This window comes from Canis aureus, chromosome 3, assembly GCF_053574225.1.
Source record: "Canis aureus isolate CA01 chromosome 3, VMU_Caureus_v.1.0, whole genome shotgun sequence".
Lineage (NCBI taxonomy): Eukaryota > Metazoa > Chordata > Mammalia > Carnivora > Canidae > Canis > Canis aureus.
In genome coordinates this window covers 78,440,680-78,455,264 of record NC_135613.1, presented here as the reverse complement: position 1 = coordinate 78,455,264, position 14,585 = coordinate 78,440,680, and the positions used below count along the sequence as shown (strand labels likewise).

At 44.3% G+C, this 14,585-nt stretch overlaps 1 protein-coding gene, 1 long non-coding RNA gene and 1 pseudogene across 6 annotated transcripts in view; 2 read left to right on the top strand and 1 right to left on the bottom strand.

Annotated features, from left to right (window-relative positions):
- The first annotated feature begins 2,428 nt into the window (after window positions 1-2,428).
- On the top strand, window positions 2,429-2,933 carry LOC144305678 (large ribosomal subunit protein eL21 pseudogene; annotated as a pseudogene).
- Window positions 2,934-5,239: 2,306 nt separating this feature from the next.
- On the bottom strand, window positions 5,240-12,698 carry LOC144311444 (uncharacterized). The gene is made up of 4 exons (XR_013377051.1): window positions 12,484-12,698; window positions 11,000-11,127; window positions 8,672-8,732; window positions 5,240-7,293 (listed from the first exon to the last, which is right to left on the bottom strand). It is a non-coding gene; the product is annotated as an uncharacterized LOC144311444 (long non-coding RNA).
- SCN3B (sodium voltage-gated channel beta subunit 3) overlaps window positions 11,579-14,585 on the top strand; it is a 25,175-nt gene continuing 22,168 nt past the window's right edge. Inside the window, exons 1-2 of one of the 5 annotated variants that reach the window (XM_077893941.1) lie at window positions 11,579-11,698; window positions 12,996-13,077. In XM_077893941.1, coding sequence (XP_077750067.1) covers window positions 13,023-13,077 — 55 coding nt within the window. In that variant the 5' untranslated portion in view covers window positions 11,579-11,698; window positions 12,996-13,022. Of the gene's footprint in view, window positions 11,699-12,033; window positions 12,058-12,187; window positions 12,623-12,995; window positions 13,078-14,585 lie in introns of those variants that run through there. The other 4 variants (XM_077893943.1, XM_077893945.1, XM_077893944.1 and 1 more) reach the window with 4 other exon arrangements.

The following is a 14,585-nucleotide window of genomic DNA, read 5'->3' as shown; positions in this document are numbered from 1 at the left end:
GGGCCTTCTAGGGCCCCAGGGACTGCCAGCAATGCACAGTTGCTTATTTATTGGGGTTATATTTACACATTACACATGCCAGTTGCAGAGGAACTATGGTGTTATTAAGAACTCAACCTCGTCCTTTTATGAACAAATATTTCCCCAAATTTGACTTTTATGTCCTTCACGTCTATTAACTGAATCTTTTCTTACTCCCTCCCCCAGCCCTCAAAAGTCCTATATCTCTTATAATCCTTTCAAAGGAGGCCGTATGCCCCATGTACCTCTACTCCCCTGGAAGACGCTTGTTCCTTATCCCTGCTCCCCATTGCCGTATTCAGACAGTAGCGCTGCCCAGGTGATCCAACTCTTCCTTTTCAGAGTTCATAGAAGTCACTCTGTCCCTCTTGTACCTTTCTTGAAGGTCTCCACCAATTTCTGATACTTTGCCCATCTTACTCAGGGGCTTCTTGATCTAAGCAATGGTTGTTCTCTCTTTTCCTCCTTGCCATCACCTTCAGGAATGCCAACAGTCTATGCAGATAATGCTCCGCATATTCTGGCCTCACGTGCTCTTTTCCTTTCTTTTTAATTCCAGAGATGGGCAAACATCCACCAACTTTTAATACAGTCCAGCTGAACAGTTAATGAGTTCAGTAAAGAATTATTGACTTAATCGGCCTGGATCTAAGCCTGAAATTTCTCTCCCTGGTTTATTCCTTTGGATGCTAGAAGTTTGTTTTAATTTTACTGTTTTAAAAAAAACATTCTGGGAGCAGTATGTGCTTGCTGGAAAAATAATTCCAGTTTTTGCAGAAGTATATAAATTGAAAAATTACATATTCCTGATCTCCTCAACTCCAATGTCTTCCTTCTGCAACGTACTCAGTCACTAGTGGGACCTCCACAATACAGACTTGCTTTTCCCTCGATGTGGCTCCACGTTGAGAGGTCAATCCTCCAGATGTCCCCTCTAATCTCCTGCTCTTCCTTCTTTCTCAACTACTTGCAGTTCCTAAAATTGCTTTTTAGTCTTCCTCTCACCATGAGTTACTCCCTGATTTTTATTTATTTATATATTTTGAGAGAGAGAAATAGAGAGAGAGAGAGAGAGGACACAAGGACACAAACATGCACGTGCAGGATGGAGGGGCAGAAGGAGAGGGAGAGAGAGAATCTTAAGCATGGAGCCTGATGCTGGGCTCCATCTCATGACCCTAAGATCATGACCTGAGCTGAAATCAAGAGTCAGGTGCTTAAACAACTGAGCCACCCAGGTGCCCCACCCCCTGATTGTTTATTCTTCTTTTCTATCACATCTATTGGCATTTAATTAACCATTTCACAGACACTCCAGGATGTCTCAGCAACTTGGACTTCTCCTGTTCCACATTGCCACTCTCCAGCCTTCAGGAATGGTTGGCAATGTTTACTGGAGAAAGCCTTGAAGCCATTTGGAAAGGATCCACCACAATCCATTCTTTGTTGGGTCTACTGATACTCACATCTGCTTTTGTTCATTTTACATTAATTAATCATCCCACTTCCTAGAGACTCTTCGATCTCTCATTCTCCTCAAGGTCCCAGTTGTGTCCAGCTTCCCACTTACAGAAAATAACTTTATTGCCTGTTTTACTGACATACAATCTCTCTCATGTGAGTAACTTCAAAGTCTTTTCTTGCTACCTCCACATCCCTGTGTCTTCTTCCACTTTCTCCTCTTCCCCTGCCCCTAATGCTGAGGTTAACTCCAGCCAGTGCTCTTGATCCAAACCCTTCCTCCTTGTTACCAAGCTCACGATTGCCCTTTTCCTCCAAATTTGGTCTTAACTTCTGAGCTTTTGCCTCTATGACCTTCCCAGAAAAATCCTTACTTATCCTGTAGTTTCCTATCAACATTTTCCTATCCCTATCAACACTTTCACTCCCACTATCAAATGTTTCGAAAATATAATCAAACCAATTGCATCCATTAGTTTTGCACCAACACTTCTTGTTCAGCTTCTTCCATAGTATGGCCTCCTCTTGACTCTCAGCTGAAACTCCTCATAAGGTCATCAGTGGTTTCCTGATTACTAAGTCTCCAAGCCAATTTTTATCTTACTGAAGTCTCTGCTACAGCACTCATTGTCAGTATGGAACATTCCCCCATTTTCGTCCCTGACACAGCACTATTTTGATCTCCTATAACTTTGATCAGTTTCCATCTCTGTTACTGGCTTGACTGCTTCCTCTACTCTCCTAAATTTAGGTATCCTTAGATCTCCTATCACTGTATAGACTCTCTTTCAAATATCAGCCACTTCCATTACTTCAATTATCACTCTATAAGAATGACTCTCCTATCTTGATCACTAAATCCATGATCTCTTCTGAGGACCAGATTTAAATTTACAGGCAATCAATAAGGATCTGCAACAGAAAATATACCAAACAGCGGAACCACTATCTTTCAGTAATTCACCAAAATGACAAGCACAAAGGGAAAGAGGAGAGGTACCCGCTATATGTTCTCTAGGCCTTTTAGAAAATATGGAGTTGTTCCTTTGGCCACATACATGCGAATCTATAAGAAAGGTGATATTATGGATATCAAGGGAATGGGCACTGTTCAAAAAGGAATGTCCCACAAATATTACCATGGCAAAACTGGAAGAGTCTACAATGTTACTCAGCATGCTGTTGGCATTGTTGTAAACAAACAAGTTAAGGGCAAGATTTTTGCCAAGAGAATTAATGTCTGCATCGAGCATATTAAACACTCAAAGAGCCAAGATAGCTTCCTGAAGCGTGTGAAGGAAAATGATCAGGAAAAGAAGGAAGCCAAAGAGAAAGGTACTTGGGTCCAACTGAAGAGCCAGCCTGCCCCACCCAGAGAAGCGCACTTTGTGAGAACCAATGGAAAGGAGCCTGAACTGCTAGAACCCATTCCCTATGAATTCATGGCCTGATAAATGTGAAGAAAATAAAAGACCTCAGGATCGCTTAAAAAAAGAGAGAGAAAGAAAAGAAAGAAAGAAAGAAAGAAAGAAAGAAAGAAAGAAAGAAAGAAAGAAATATATACCAAACAAAACCCAAGGTCCATCAGTTTTCTCCCCCAAATCACCACTGCTGCTATATTTTCTATAATTTTGAATGGCCTCAAAATTATCCCCTCTTCCATGACTAGCGTGAGCTTTTCTCCTTTGCCGCACCCTTGGTTATTCACCAAATCCAGTGTTTTAAACCTTCATATTTTCTTCTGAATCAGATATATCCCACTCACACTGCCCTACACCAGCTCTTTTTCCTTCTTACTACAGTTACAACCATTTCTCCTATTTTCCCCATTCCATGTCTCCTTCTGTCAGATTAATTTTCCTAAAACCCATTTGATATCACCTCAACCTCCAGTGACTCCCAATTATCCCTCAGACTAAGTCTAGACTCCTTAATAGACATTCACAACTATTTATTTAACATTTCCAGAATTATTTCTCTAGGTGTGCCCAGGGTTGAGATAAACTAAGTCATTCATTTTCTTGATGTCAGGTCTGAAACTTTTCTGCTTCTATGCTTTTGTTCATGTTGGTTCACCTGTCAAGGATGTCATGCTTTTCAATCACTTCCTGTAGAAAGCTTATCTTTGCTTCAGGAAGGTTATTAATGCACCTTTTTTGTCTAACTTTTACCATTTGAGATGTAGCCAACCTTTTATCTCACCCTCTATATCTCACTCTTATTCTGTTTTATAACATAACCACCTGTAAATGTGCCACCTTGTCACCTCTGATGTCTGATCCTCAGTATAAATTGTGTCTTTAATACTATTTTCCAAGAACTTTCTTAATTTCTGCAGATTCAAAGGTGAATTAAAATTTTCACAACTTCCCTGGGAAATTCAAATTTTACTTATCCCAAGGAAGCCTGTATTTATGTTTTTCATCCCCACCTCCCAACATAGGTTTTTCATTCATCTGAAAGGTGAGTGAGTTCCTATGGCCACTCCTTTAAGGCTGAAGAACATAGAGAGGTGGGGCCATCTTTACCACCATGGCAAGGGAGAGTGTGTCCTTCAATCCCCAAATTAAAACTCAGAATGCAAATCTTTGTCCTAGAGGGGAGAACACAGCCTAGTGATGGAAATGGACTCCAGCACACCCAGTTACAAGTTATTTGATAAAGGCTGTGGTACAAGTGCATGCTGTGGGAGCCATCTCCATCATGGGGTGGAAGAATGGAAGAAGAAATCCAAGGGCAGGATGAAAGACCTTGGCAGCTACTCAGCTCAGCTCAGTCAGTTTTCTCAGTGTGACTTCATTAATCATTCTGAAACACGAAGTCCAGCACTGTGCCTTTCCCAAACACTTGGCATAGACACACTCTCTTATAAGTACTTACAGAAATGCAAACTTTTAAAAAAGTTATGTTATTGTTTCATATGGTCTGGATATGGAGGCTTTTCTCTTTCCTCCTCCAAGTCCTAGAGTTGTTGTGTTGACCTCTTCCTGGCAACACACAGCTGCTAGTGGAAATCTGAGCCCCACCACTAGTGGGAGTGGTGTATGAGGGACATCAAAGAATAGAAAACAGAGAATTCATGGTTCAGCCACATACAAGTTGAGTGGCTAAGTCACTGAACTTCTCTTGAATATAGTTTCCTTTAAAAAAATGTAGAAAGCAATAATGCCTACTCCTTATTTATGAAGAAGGGGGGAAATAGTATTTATTAAGTTTACGCTATGAGGCACCTGGCTGGCTTAGTTGGTAGTACATGTGACCTTGATCTCAGGATGGTGAATTCATGCCCCACATTGGGCATATTAAACAAACAAACAAACAAACAAACAAACTTATGCTAAGGGCCAGGTGTTGTTCTAGGTGATTTATATGTTTAGTTCATTTAATATTCATAAGTAGCTACCAGGTAGGTAGTAATATTATTGTTCTCATTTTATGACAGAAGAAACTAAGGTTCAGAAGAATTAAATAACTTGCTCAAGGTTACAGAAGGAACAAGCAGAGCATCCAGAGTGAACCTGTCTGATTCCAAAGACATCATTCTTTCCCATTGCTCCATTCAGCCACTCCAAATCATGGCCTTACTTGAAAATGGCAGTGTTATTCAGTGACACATGCCCCAGATTAAGAATCAGGAGAGTGCAACCTGCATCTACAAGATGAGACTCTCAGAACACCCTTTAACCCCCAATGCACAATTTCCTTTTTTTTTTTTTAAGATTTTATTTATTTATTTATTCATAGAGACACACACACACACAGAGAGAGAGAGTCAGAGACACAAGCAGAGGGAGAAGCAGGCTTCATGCAGGGAGCCCAACACGATACTCGATCCCGGGTCTCCAGGATCAGGCCCTGGACCAAAGGTGGCGCTAAACCGCTGAGCCACCTGGGCTGCCCCACCATTTCCTTTCTTTGGGAAATTTTACTCATCTACTCAAATATTGCCTCACTTTCCCAGCTATCTCCTTGCCCCCCAGGTTCAAAGTATAATCCATGGCTCCGTCTTCCAGGCTACCTGTATCATAACCACACAATTTGTTATTGTTTTAATGCCAGAGACTAATGCAATACCTGGCATTGAACAAGCACTTGGTAAACAAGTAAAGTTTAACAGTACACAAGTAATTTAATCTCTCTAATTCTCTTTAATTCTCATATCATGAGAATTCAACAAAATACCTTGTGTTCCTAAAAATAAAACTGTAAGATGAGGCCAAGCAGTTGTTCCTTTTTCAAAAAGAACCCCCCCCACACACAAAACAGACAAACAAGGAGTTTTTCATTCATTTTAATCCATGTGAGTTCTCTAAATAATGTGATTATAAACCCTCCCTGCTCTAGAAAAAAGAAAGGAAAAAAAGGGTGAAAGAAAGGAAGGGAGGAAAAGAAAGAAGGTGAAAGAAAGAAAGAAGGAAACAAACAAACAAACAAACAAACAAACAAACAAACAAAGGAGCCTGGCCAGCTTAGTCAGTGGAGCATGCAACTCTTGATCTTGGGGTTGTGGGTTTGAGCCCCACATGGGTGTAGAGATTACTTAAAAAAATAAAATTGGAAGGAAGGAAGATATGCTGGGTTCATTTGTGTTTTTCTTGTGTACTTACTTAGATTCCAGAATTTTCCATAATACTTAAAGTTTTGTGAGTAGAGAGGTTATACCTACTTTCTCTCACATATAAATACACACACACACACACAGAGTACTCATCTTAGAACTTCACACTACATAAGGAGTCATCAACTTTCTGATTGATTTGCACATGGAAGTATCTTTTGATGGTAAGATCTTTTTTTAAATTATTATTTTTTTATTGGAGTTCAATTTGCCAACATAGAGCATATCACCCAGTGCTCATCCCATCAAGTGCCCGTCACCCAGTCACCCCATCACCCCACCCACCTCCCTTTCCACTACCCCTTGTTCGTTTCCCAGAGTTAGGAGTCTCTCATGTGCTGTCACCCTCACTGATATTTCCCACTCATTTTCTCTCCTTTCCCCTTTATTCTCTTTCACTATTTTTTATATTCCCCAGATGAATGAGACCATATAATGTTTGTCCTTCTCTGATTGACTTACTTCACTCAGCATAATACCCTTCAGTTTCATCCACGTTGAAGCAAATGGTGGGTATTTGTCATTTCTAATGGCTGAGAAAAATCTTATAGGAAATTAAGTCCTTAAGACTTTGAAGATGAAGAGCCTTAGGTGTGTGTCATAATTCTGCTGTATACAAGTTGAATGAGCGAATCTTTTAACTTTTGTATTTATTTCCTGGGGGGGGGGGGAAGAGAATAGTATCTACTCCTTAAAATCATTGTGAGGATTAAATGAGTTAATCCATACAAAGTGCATATCATTGTGGGACCAAAGCATGCTCTCAAATACTAAGATGATGATGAACATAATGATGTTGGTGATGGAAATTATAAGAAAGGTGTTGACAAATCACAAAAAGTTGGTTATTTTTTATCCTGTTGAAGTTAATAGCTGGGCACATCTCTGTAAGGATTAAAGAAATAATCTAAACAGGAGCCTAATACTTCTTGGTTTTATAAGATTTTACAAAATCCAAAACACATCCATGCATTAGTTCATTTGTGTTTACAGTAACTCTGGAGGACAGACAATTAGAGAGAGAAAATTGGTTCAGAGTGGTCAAGTGAAAGTACCAGTCCTATCTCAGAGTTGAAAGAGGCCTGAGACAGACCTCCCATCCCCCACCTGGGGGTCATTTTGTGGTTTCTTTTTCTTCTTCTTCGATATTGTTTCTGATGAGCATTGAGTCAGCCAGGGCTCAGGTGTTGCTCCTGCATCAAATATCAGAATATCCGGAGTATTTAGGTCAGCAGCAAAGGCAATAATGACACTTATTTCTCCAAAAGTTTTTTTTTTCCCCTTCTCTCTCGGCTAAGATGCCCCACCAGAAACGCGTTGAGAAATTACACTAGGCTAACAGCAATTCTTGAAATATAACTTTTCTTTTGAGAAGTTTGAAGTAACTTATCACCAATTTTATTTTCTTTTTTCCCATTCAAATGTTCAGATTATTATAACTTCCTATTAATAGCTTTCTCATGGATACATACCATGGGCCTCCCAAAGATTGGTTATGATCGGTGTGACACTGGCTTCTCTCGCATATAGGGTGTGTAATGAGTGTTTGTGGGGCACTCCCGGATGTCAAGAATGTTCTGGCTTTCCTGATCATTCGGATGAAATTCAATTCAATTCAACAAACATTTTTGGCCTCGTTTTACCTATCAGGTTATCTGCCATGTGCAGATGCAGGAAGGGATTGCATCGTCTGGTCCTCATGTCAGCATTTCCTGTCCTAATCCCATGCTTCCCTTGGCTGGTGACAGTAACCACACAGCTGGCAGTCAGGATGATGGAACGATTTGGGGGAGCCTGATATCTCCCAGTCCCACACGTGCTCTTTGGCCACAGTTTAAAATAAACATGTTTTTTTACTCTCCTTGTCCCACGGGTTGTGCACTATTTTTCAAAATCCATTAAGAATAGCAAAAGCAGGTCACTCGACTTGCTTACACTGGGCTCTGATTTCTGCATCTTGACTCTTGGTTCAGGTATGTGTTGATCTTGAAAAGCATCAATGGGCCCAAAGCGACTGTCCCATCTGTAGCTCCCCTGGTCCTCCCCACCCCCTACTTTTCAGTAGATAATTTTGCCTCCTTTACAAAGATCCGTATGTCTATCTTAAGGTCTCTACTCTATCTTTCCTCAGTGTCACTGCCCCCACTGCTGTCTCTAATGTCCCCCATGATCTTAGTGAAATAGGTTTCTTTCCTCAGGAAAAGTAATGTCTCCGTGCATATCTCAGATGCCTTTCCTCTTTCCATGTCTGTCATTCTTCCCCCTTCCACCTCAAAATCTCTACATATGTCAGGCCCCACTCCTTTCCTCTTTCTCAATCTCTGAGTACAATTGGCTGGAGTCCTCTTTCAGAAGGAGTATCTCTCAAGTCTCAATAATTTCTTTCCTTGTCTACTGTGGCATTGTGTCATCCTGGTCTTCTCCCATTTCTCTGATTTTTTTTTTTTTTTCTGTTCCCTATATTGATTATGGCCTGGGCTCTTCACCCTTTCCACACTATTCTCATTCATCTGTTCATTTACTCATTCATTCAGGATTCGTAAAGGATCTAATAATCTGCCTTGTACCAACCTGGGCATAGGAGTACAGCAGCAAGCAGAACAAAAAAGGCTGCTTTCATGAAGCTTGCATCCTGATAGGAAGAAACAGAAAATAAACAAGTGCATTAAATTTCAAACAAAGTGGGGCACCTGGGTGGCTCAGTCGGTTAAGTGTCTGCCTTCAGCTCAGGTCATGATCCCAGGGTCCTGGGATTGAGCCCCACATGGGGCCCCCTGCTCAGCAGAGTGTATGCTTCTCTCTCTCCCTCAGCCTCTCTCCCCTGCTCATACCCCCCCCCTCTCTCTAATAAATAAATAAAATCTTAAAAAAATAAATTTCAGATAAAGTAATTTTGGATAATAAGAGAAGATATAAAGAACAAGAAGCAGGATAATGACATAGAGAGTAGCTTCAGGTGGGGAAGTGAGCAGGAAACTAGTTTAGAAAGTGTGACCAGGAGTGCCACTCTAAGGAGAAGTCATTTGAGGCAAGACCTTAATGATAAGAAACTAGCCACAGGATAAAGAGCATTCTGGGAAGAGGGGACATCTGGCACAAAGGCTCTATGATGGGAAAAGCTTAATAAGTTTGAGGTACATTTTTTAAAAATGTGAACATTGTGAACAAGATAAGTGAACAGCCAGTGCCCAGAGCAGGCCTTATTAGGCCATGGTGAGGAGTCTAGATTTTATTAAGGTGCAACGAAATACACTGAAGGGCTTAAAGCAAGGAAGGTACATGATCTTATAAAATACAAAAGATGCTCTAGCTACTGTTTGTAGACTAGAATGGATGGTTTCGTCCAACCACTGTAAGGGAAAGATAACCATCAAATTGGAAAGGGTTAAAAACAAAGCAGTAAAAAAGTAGCAAAGCCGAAATGGCAGAAAGGAGGAAGGCGTAACTGGAACAATTAAAATGAGTTAAAAACTCTTGAAACAAGGCAGAAGGTACTTGAGGGAACTCAAGGTACTTGCGAAAGTGACGGAGAGCCACTGCCAAAAATCAAAGAAAATGTCAGAAAACTGGAAAGACCAAATGCTCCTATTTTCAATAGAGGAGAGACAGGGGAAGGGTATATGCAGACCAGAAGCAAATACATGGTTCCTAAAATCTCAAGTAAAATCCTCAAAGTGACTAAAATGGGAATGGTAAACGCTTAGAAAAGAACATTGTGATTATTTCCTAATAGCACAAATGGATGTAAGAAAAATTATGTAAAATGAAGCCAATTCCGACTGTGGTAGTAGTGGTGGTTGTGGGGGTGGTGGTTGACAGATTTATCAGACGGAGAATACCTCAGTCGTTCTATGTATTTGGACCCATCCAAATTCATTTACTTTCAATAAAATCATAGAACCCCAAAGGTTGTTGGAACCTTATCTGTAATCTATTCCAAATTTCTAACCTATATGAGATTTTTTTCCCCTGCAACATCCCAGTAATTCTTTGGATAACGACTGCTTGAATGTAACAAAAGGTAATTTATTCCACTTTGGAAGCATTTGAAATATATTGCTGAACATCTATTTCCAAGTAAATGTAAACCATTAATCTTACCTCTTTTCTCTGGACCACTATCAATGTAATCTTTTTTCACATAGACCCTATGATTTAAATATTCAGGATGTGTCATGTTATAAATATGGAACATAGATACATTTCAGTATTTATTTGTGATTGAGCAACCATACCAAAAAGTCTAATTAGTAGCTCATTATCAAGCTAGAGCGAGGCCTCTAAAATTGTATCAATGGACTCTTTGGGTTTTTTTCCCCCTATCTATTAAAAAACAAACAGACCTATGTTTAGATCAGGTGATTGTCAAGACTAGAAGTAAAACAAAGCTAAGGAATAGAGATATGTTGGATGATTCAACCCGGATTCAATAAGAGTATTAACAAGATGTGACAATTAGTTGAAACTGGTAAACGTTAACAGCAATAAATGTAGTTCCGTAATCATTTTCCCAAAATTCCGTGTATAACTAAAAGTGACTCTGCAACAGTTCAAGTGAAAAATACTTAGGAATTTTAATTGACCACAAGCTCATTAGGAGTGAGGCGGGGCAGTAAATGTATTTGAATAGACATACCCTCTCCCTCTAAAGCAAGTGTGGCTGTCATTCCCCTGGATTTACGCTGCTCGGACCACACAGGGAACATTATCCCCTGTTCTGGATGTCACTTTGAGAATCATGTTGACAAACTAAAAATCTTCCTGAGAGAGAGATGATAACAGTTGAAGGACCATTTAACGGAGTGTGGGGAGGGAAGAGGAGTACAGAGAATTCGATTGAATGTAAAAAAGAACTTTGAACAACAGAAGGAACTAACTTGGGAAGTAGTAAGCTCTTACCACTGAAAAAGGTGGAGCCTATTCATCAGGAAGGCTCTTGGGGGATTCATGAACTGGAAAGGCTGAATTATAAGAGCCAACTTTAACTTCTCTTCCAGGCTTAATTCACTGTGCTTCAAGGGCTTGGCCTTCAAAACAACGTAGAGTTTATGGCCTGGTGGCTCCCTGCCCAGGAAGATCCTATCTTGGAGAACCTTCTGCTGTCCTGTCATATGTTAGGAAAGAGAATTTCCTGCCTATGGTTCGTTTACAGCCAGCTGTTACTCTCCCGTTCTGTTTTGGGATATCAGGGTCAAGCTTCCCCTTTTGGAAAAGGAGCAGGAGGGACTAAGAAGGGCCTGGAGGGGGAAACTTTTGTATTAGTCTTTCATTTCAGCTCCAGGCATTCCTAATGTATTATGTCAATTTGAGTTTATAACAAATCTGAGTTCGAATTTAAAGTTTCAGGTTTCCCTTCCAGAGATGCGGCGGCGGGGGGGGGGGGGGGGGGACTGAAACAGCTGCTGGGACTAGGGAGTGGCCAACCGTTGGAAGAAGCCAAACCACAATCTATCTGCTTTTTAAACTAAAAAAAAAAAGGGGGGGGGACAAGAAAAAAGAAAAAGCGATTAGAACAAGAGGGAGCTGCCCCCACGCCCAGCACCACTCGCGCGCTAAGGCTTGAGCACCTCGCTGGCGGAGGAGGTGAACACGGAACAGGTGCGCCTCACCCCTACCCCCCTTCTCCGCAACAGGGATTATCTTGCTGCGTTCGGTGTGCCCGGACCCCATTACTCAAGGCTGGACAAAGGCTAGAAGAGGAGCACAGAGGGGGACGGGCTGGGGGCGGAGTGGGGGGGGGGGGGAGCCCGGAGCTTCTCGTGTACAGTGTACATTACGGATGACATCATTGCCCGAAAGGGACCTGGCCCTCCGGTTCCTGGAGCTGGAGGCCGGCGAGCCTGTGCCCGCGCCGCGGCGGGGTCGCCGGGGGGTGTGCAGCGGCGCGAGGAGGCGTGCCCGGGGCTGGGGAGAGCCGCGGGGACCCGGAGGCAGCCGGCCGGCCCAGACACCGCGAGGTCTGGAGGGGTTTGCGCCGCCCCAGGCTCCACCCCGCGCTCGGCCCTGGGAGGGGCACGCCTGTTTGGGGGTGGGGAGCGTGTGCACGAGGGGTGGGTCCGCGGTGGCGGGCGGGGGTGCGGGGGTGCGGGGGTGCGGGGGCAGGACAGCCGCCTGCGCATGTCCAGGCTGACAGCAGACACGGTCAAGGGGGACCCGGAGAAGGGCAGTTGGCCACCCGCCACCCAGGGTCGGGGCCCCGCACTACCTGGGGGCGAGCCCGGGGGAAGGGGCCCGCCCTCCCCGCCTCCTCCCTGCCTCCTCCCACCGCCACCCTCTCCCGAGATCGGCGGCCCGACCCAGGGAGCCTCCGCCTCCTTCCCCGCCCCTCCGGACCTTCCCGGGGAGCGGCGGGCGGGCGTGGACGGGGCCGAGGGGGAACGAACCTAGGAGCTCGGCCGGGGTGGCCGGGCGGCCTCGGGGGAGCGGGGCGCGCCCAGCTCGGGGAAGCCGGGGCACGCGGATGAAGCCGAAGCTGCGGGGCCTCGGCGGATCCTGGTCGGCGCGGCGCTGTTCCCAGGGGAGGTGAGAGGCGGCTCCGCATGGGCCCCGTGGACAGCCCGGCCGCCTAGAGCCAGCGCCGATCTCCTCCAGCCGAGCGGGCGCGGGGCGCGGGGCGCGGGGCCGGGGGCGCGGGGCCGGGGCGCGGGGGGCGGGGGCGCGGGGAGGGCGCTGTCCGCGGTGCTGAACCGGATCCCGGCAACGGGCCCCGGGGACCGCGCGCTCCCAGGCTCGGGGCGGCGCGCCCGCTGGGCTCGGAGCCGAACCCCCCGCCCGGCTCGGTCGCGGGCCCTTATTTCGGTCCGAAAGTCGCCCCCTTGGGGCAGTTCGTCCCAAAGGGTTTCCTCGAAAGTATCAGAGAGGGCGAATTGTTGACCGCGGGAATCTCCCTGTGTAGCCCCGGAAGCCACCCGCCAGAAAAAAGATGCCTGCCTTCAACAGATTGTTTCCCCTGGCTTCCCTCGTGCTCATCTTCTGGGGTAAGTACCAGCCAGCCCCCTGCCATGCGAGATGCAGAGAACAGTAATAATGCCACCGATAATAACACTTGATTCGTGTCGTTTGTGACAAAAAGGAGCCCCGGTTGGCTTCCCTCTAGGCTTGCCTGCCAGGCACGGAGATCCATAGGGGTTCCATGAGAGCTGGGATTTTTGAGATCGGAAAAACACCTGCTTACTCTCCTGCTGCTTTATTCCTGAGCCACCCTTGCTGGTTTTCCCACCACTCCTCCTGTTTCCTGTTGATTCCAAAGTATTTTTCCCCCCTTTTCCTTTGCTGAAAGGGAATGCAGTCATGTTCATTATGAAAAATCTCGGTTGCATTTACATTTCATTTTTTTCAGTGAGAAATCGGTGGGTCTTCAGATTAATTCCCGTGCCTTTTTTAAAAAAGCCGGGTGCACGCATTTTGAGAGTGAAAACACTTTCTCTGTTGATCCATTTGTTTGATTCTAATAAGGGAAATAGGCTTCAGCCATTTGCAGCTATGGCTTTGATTAATAGGCACCTGGGCATTGCATCTTTATTCTTTTTCATGAATGTGCGAAGCTAAGGTGCTTTGGTATTTGGGAAGCTATGCGGTTTTTTTGCTTTCAGAAATGAATAGGTTCTTGTTTGCTGTGAGGAAATAAGGTGACCTTCTCCCTCCAAATAAGGAAGACCTTCACTTCCAACAGTAAGGCTGAGCAGAGTAGTGTCGGAGTGAGGTGCCTGCAAGTGTGTAGAGCGAGTTAACGAGTCTACGTGATAACATCTGAGTATGTGATTGAGAGTATGCTTTACTGTGTGGATGTGTATTCCTCGGTGTTTGAATGTGTGTGTTAGTGTATGTCTGAGCATGTTAGAATGGGCATCTGAATGGACTGGTGAGGATGTATGTATGTGTGTGTATGTGATGGTTGTGTAGTTGTGGGCATCTCTGTTTTGGTGCCTCTGATTAGACCCTCGGGTCAAATATAAGTGCTCTTCAGTTGATATATTGCTTCACATGATCTTCTACATTCCTACTTTTTCCATGCTTTTACCTTCCTCTATGCTAAAAATCAATAACCAGGATAATTAGAAGTGATCGTGCCCACCTGCTTTATTGAAACCGGGCATGTGGGATTATTCTCCCATGGTTGGCATGAAACTCATCCTGCCTGTGCAGTGGCAAATATGCTGATGGGAATTGCCTCTTTGCCTTAGTATCACTTTATTAAGCCTCCAGGAGTTACTGGCTGCCAGCATTATCTGGATTGTGCATGTGACCAAAAGCAAAGCCAAGCTTCCTGTTGAACAAAATGCCCGATGAGACAGTCCTGGAAGGACAAAGAGGGAGAGTAATGCCAATCCCAAGGGTAGACTCACCGCCATCCATTCCCAGTAGAGTAGACTACACCTGAAGATGGAGCAGACATAATAGGTTGCCAATGATCTCACCTGCCTTGAAGATTTAAGGCTGGGATTTCCTCGGGGGGGGGGGGGGTGGGAGGCTAAGACTAGGGACA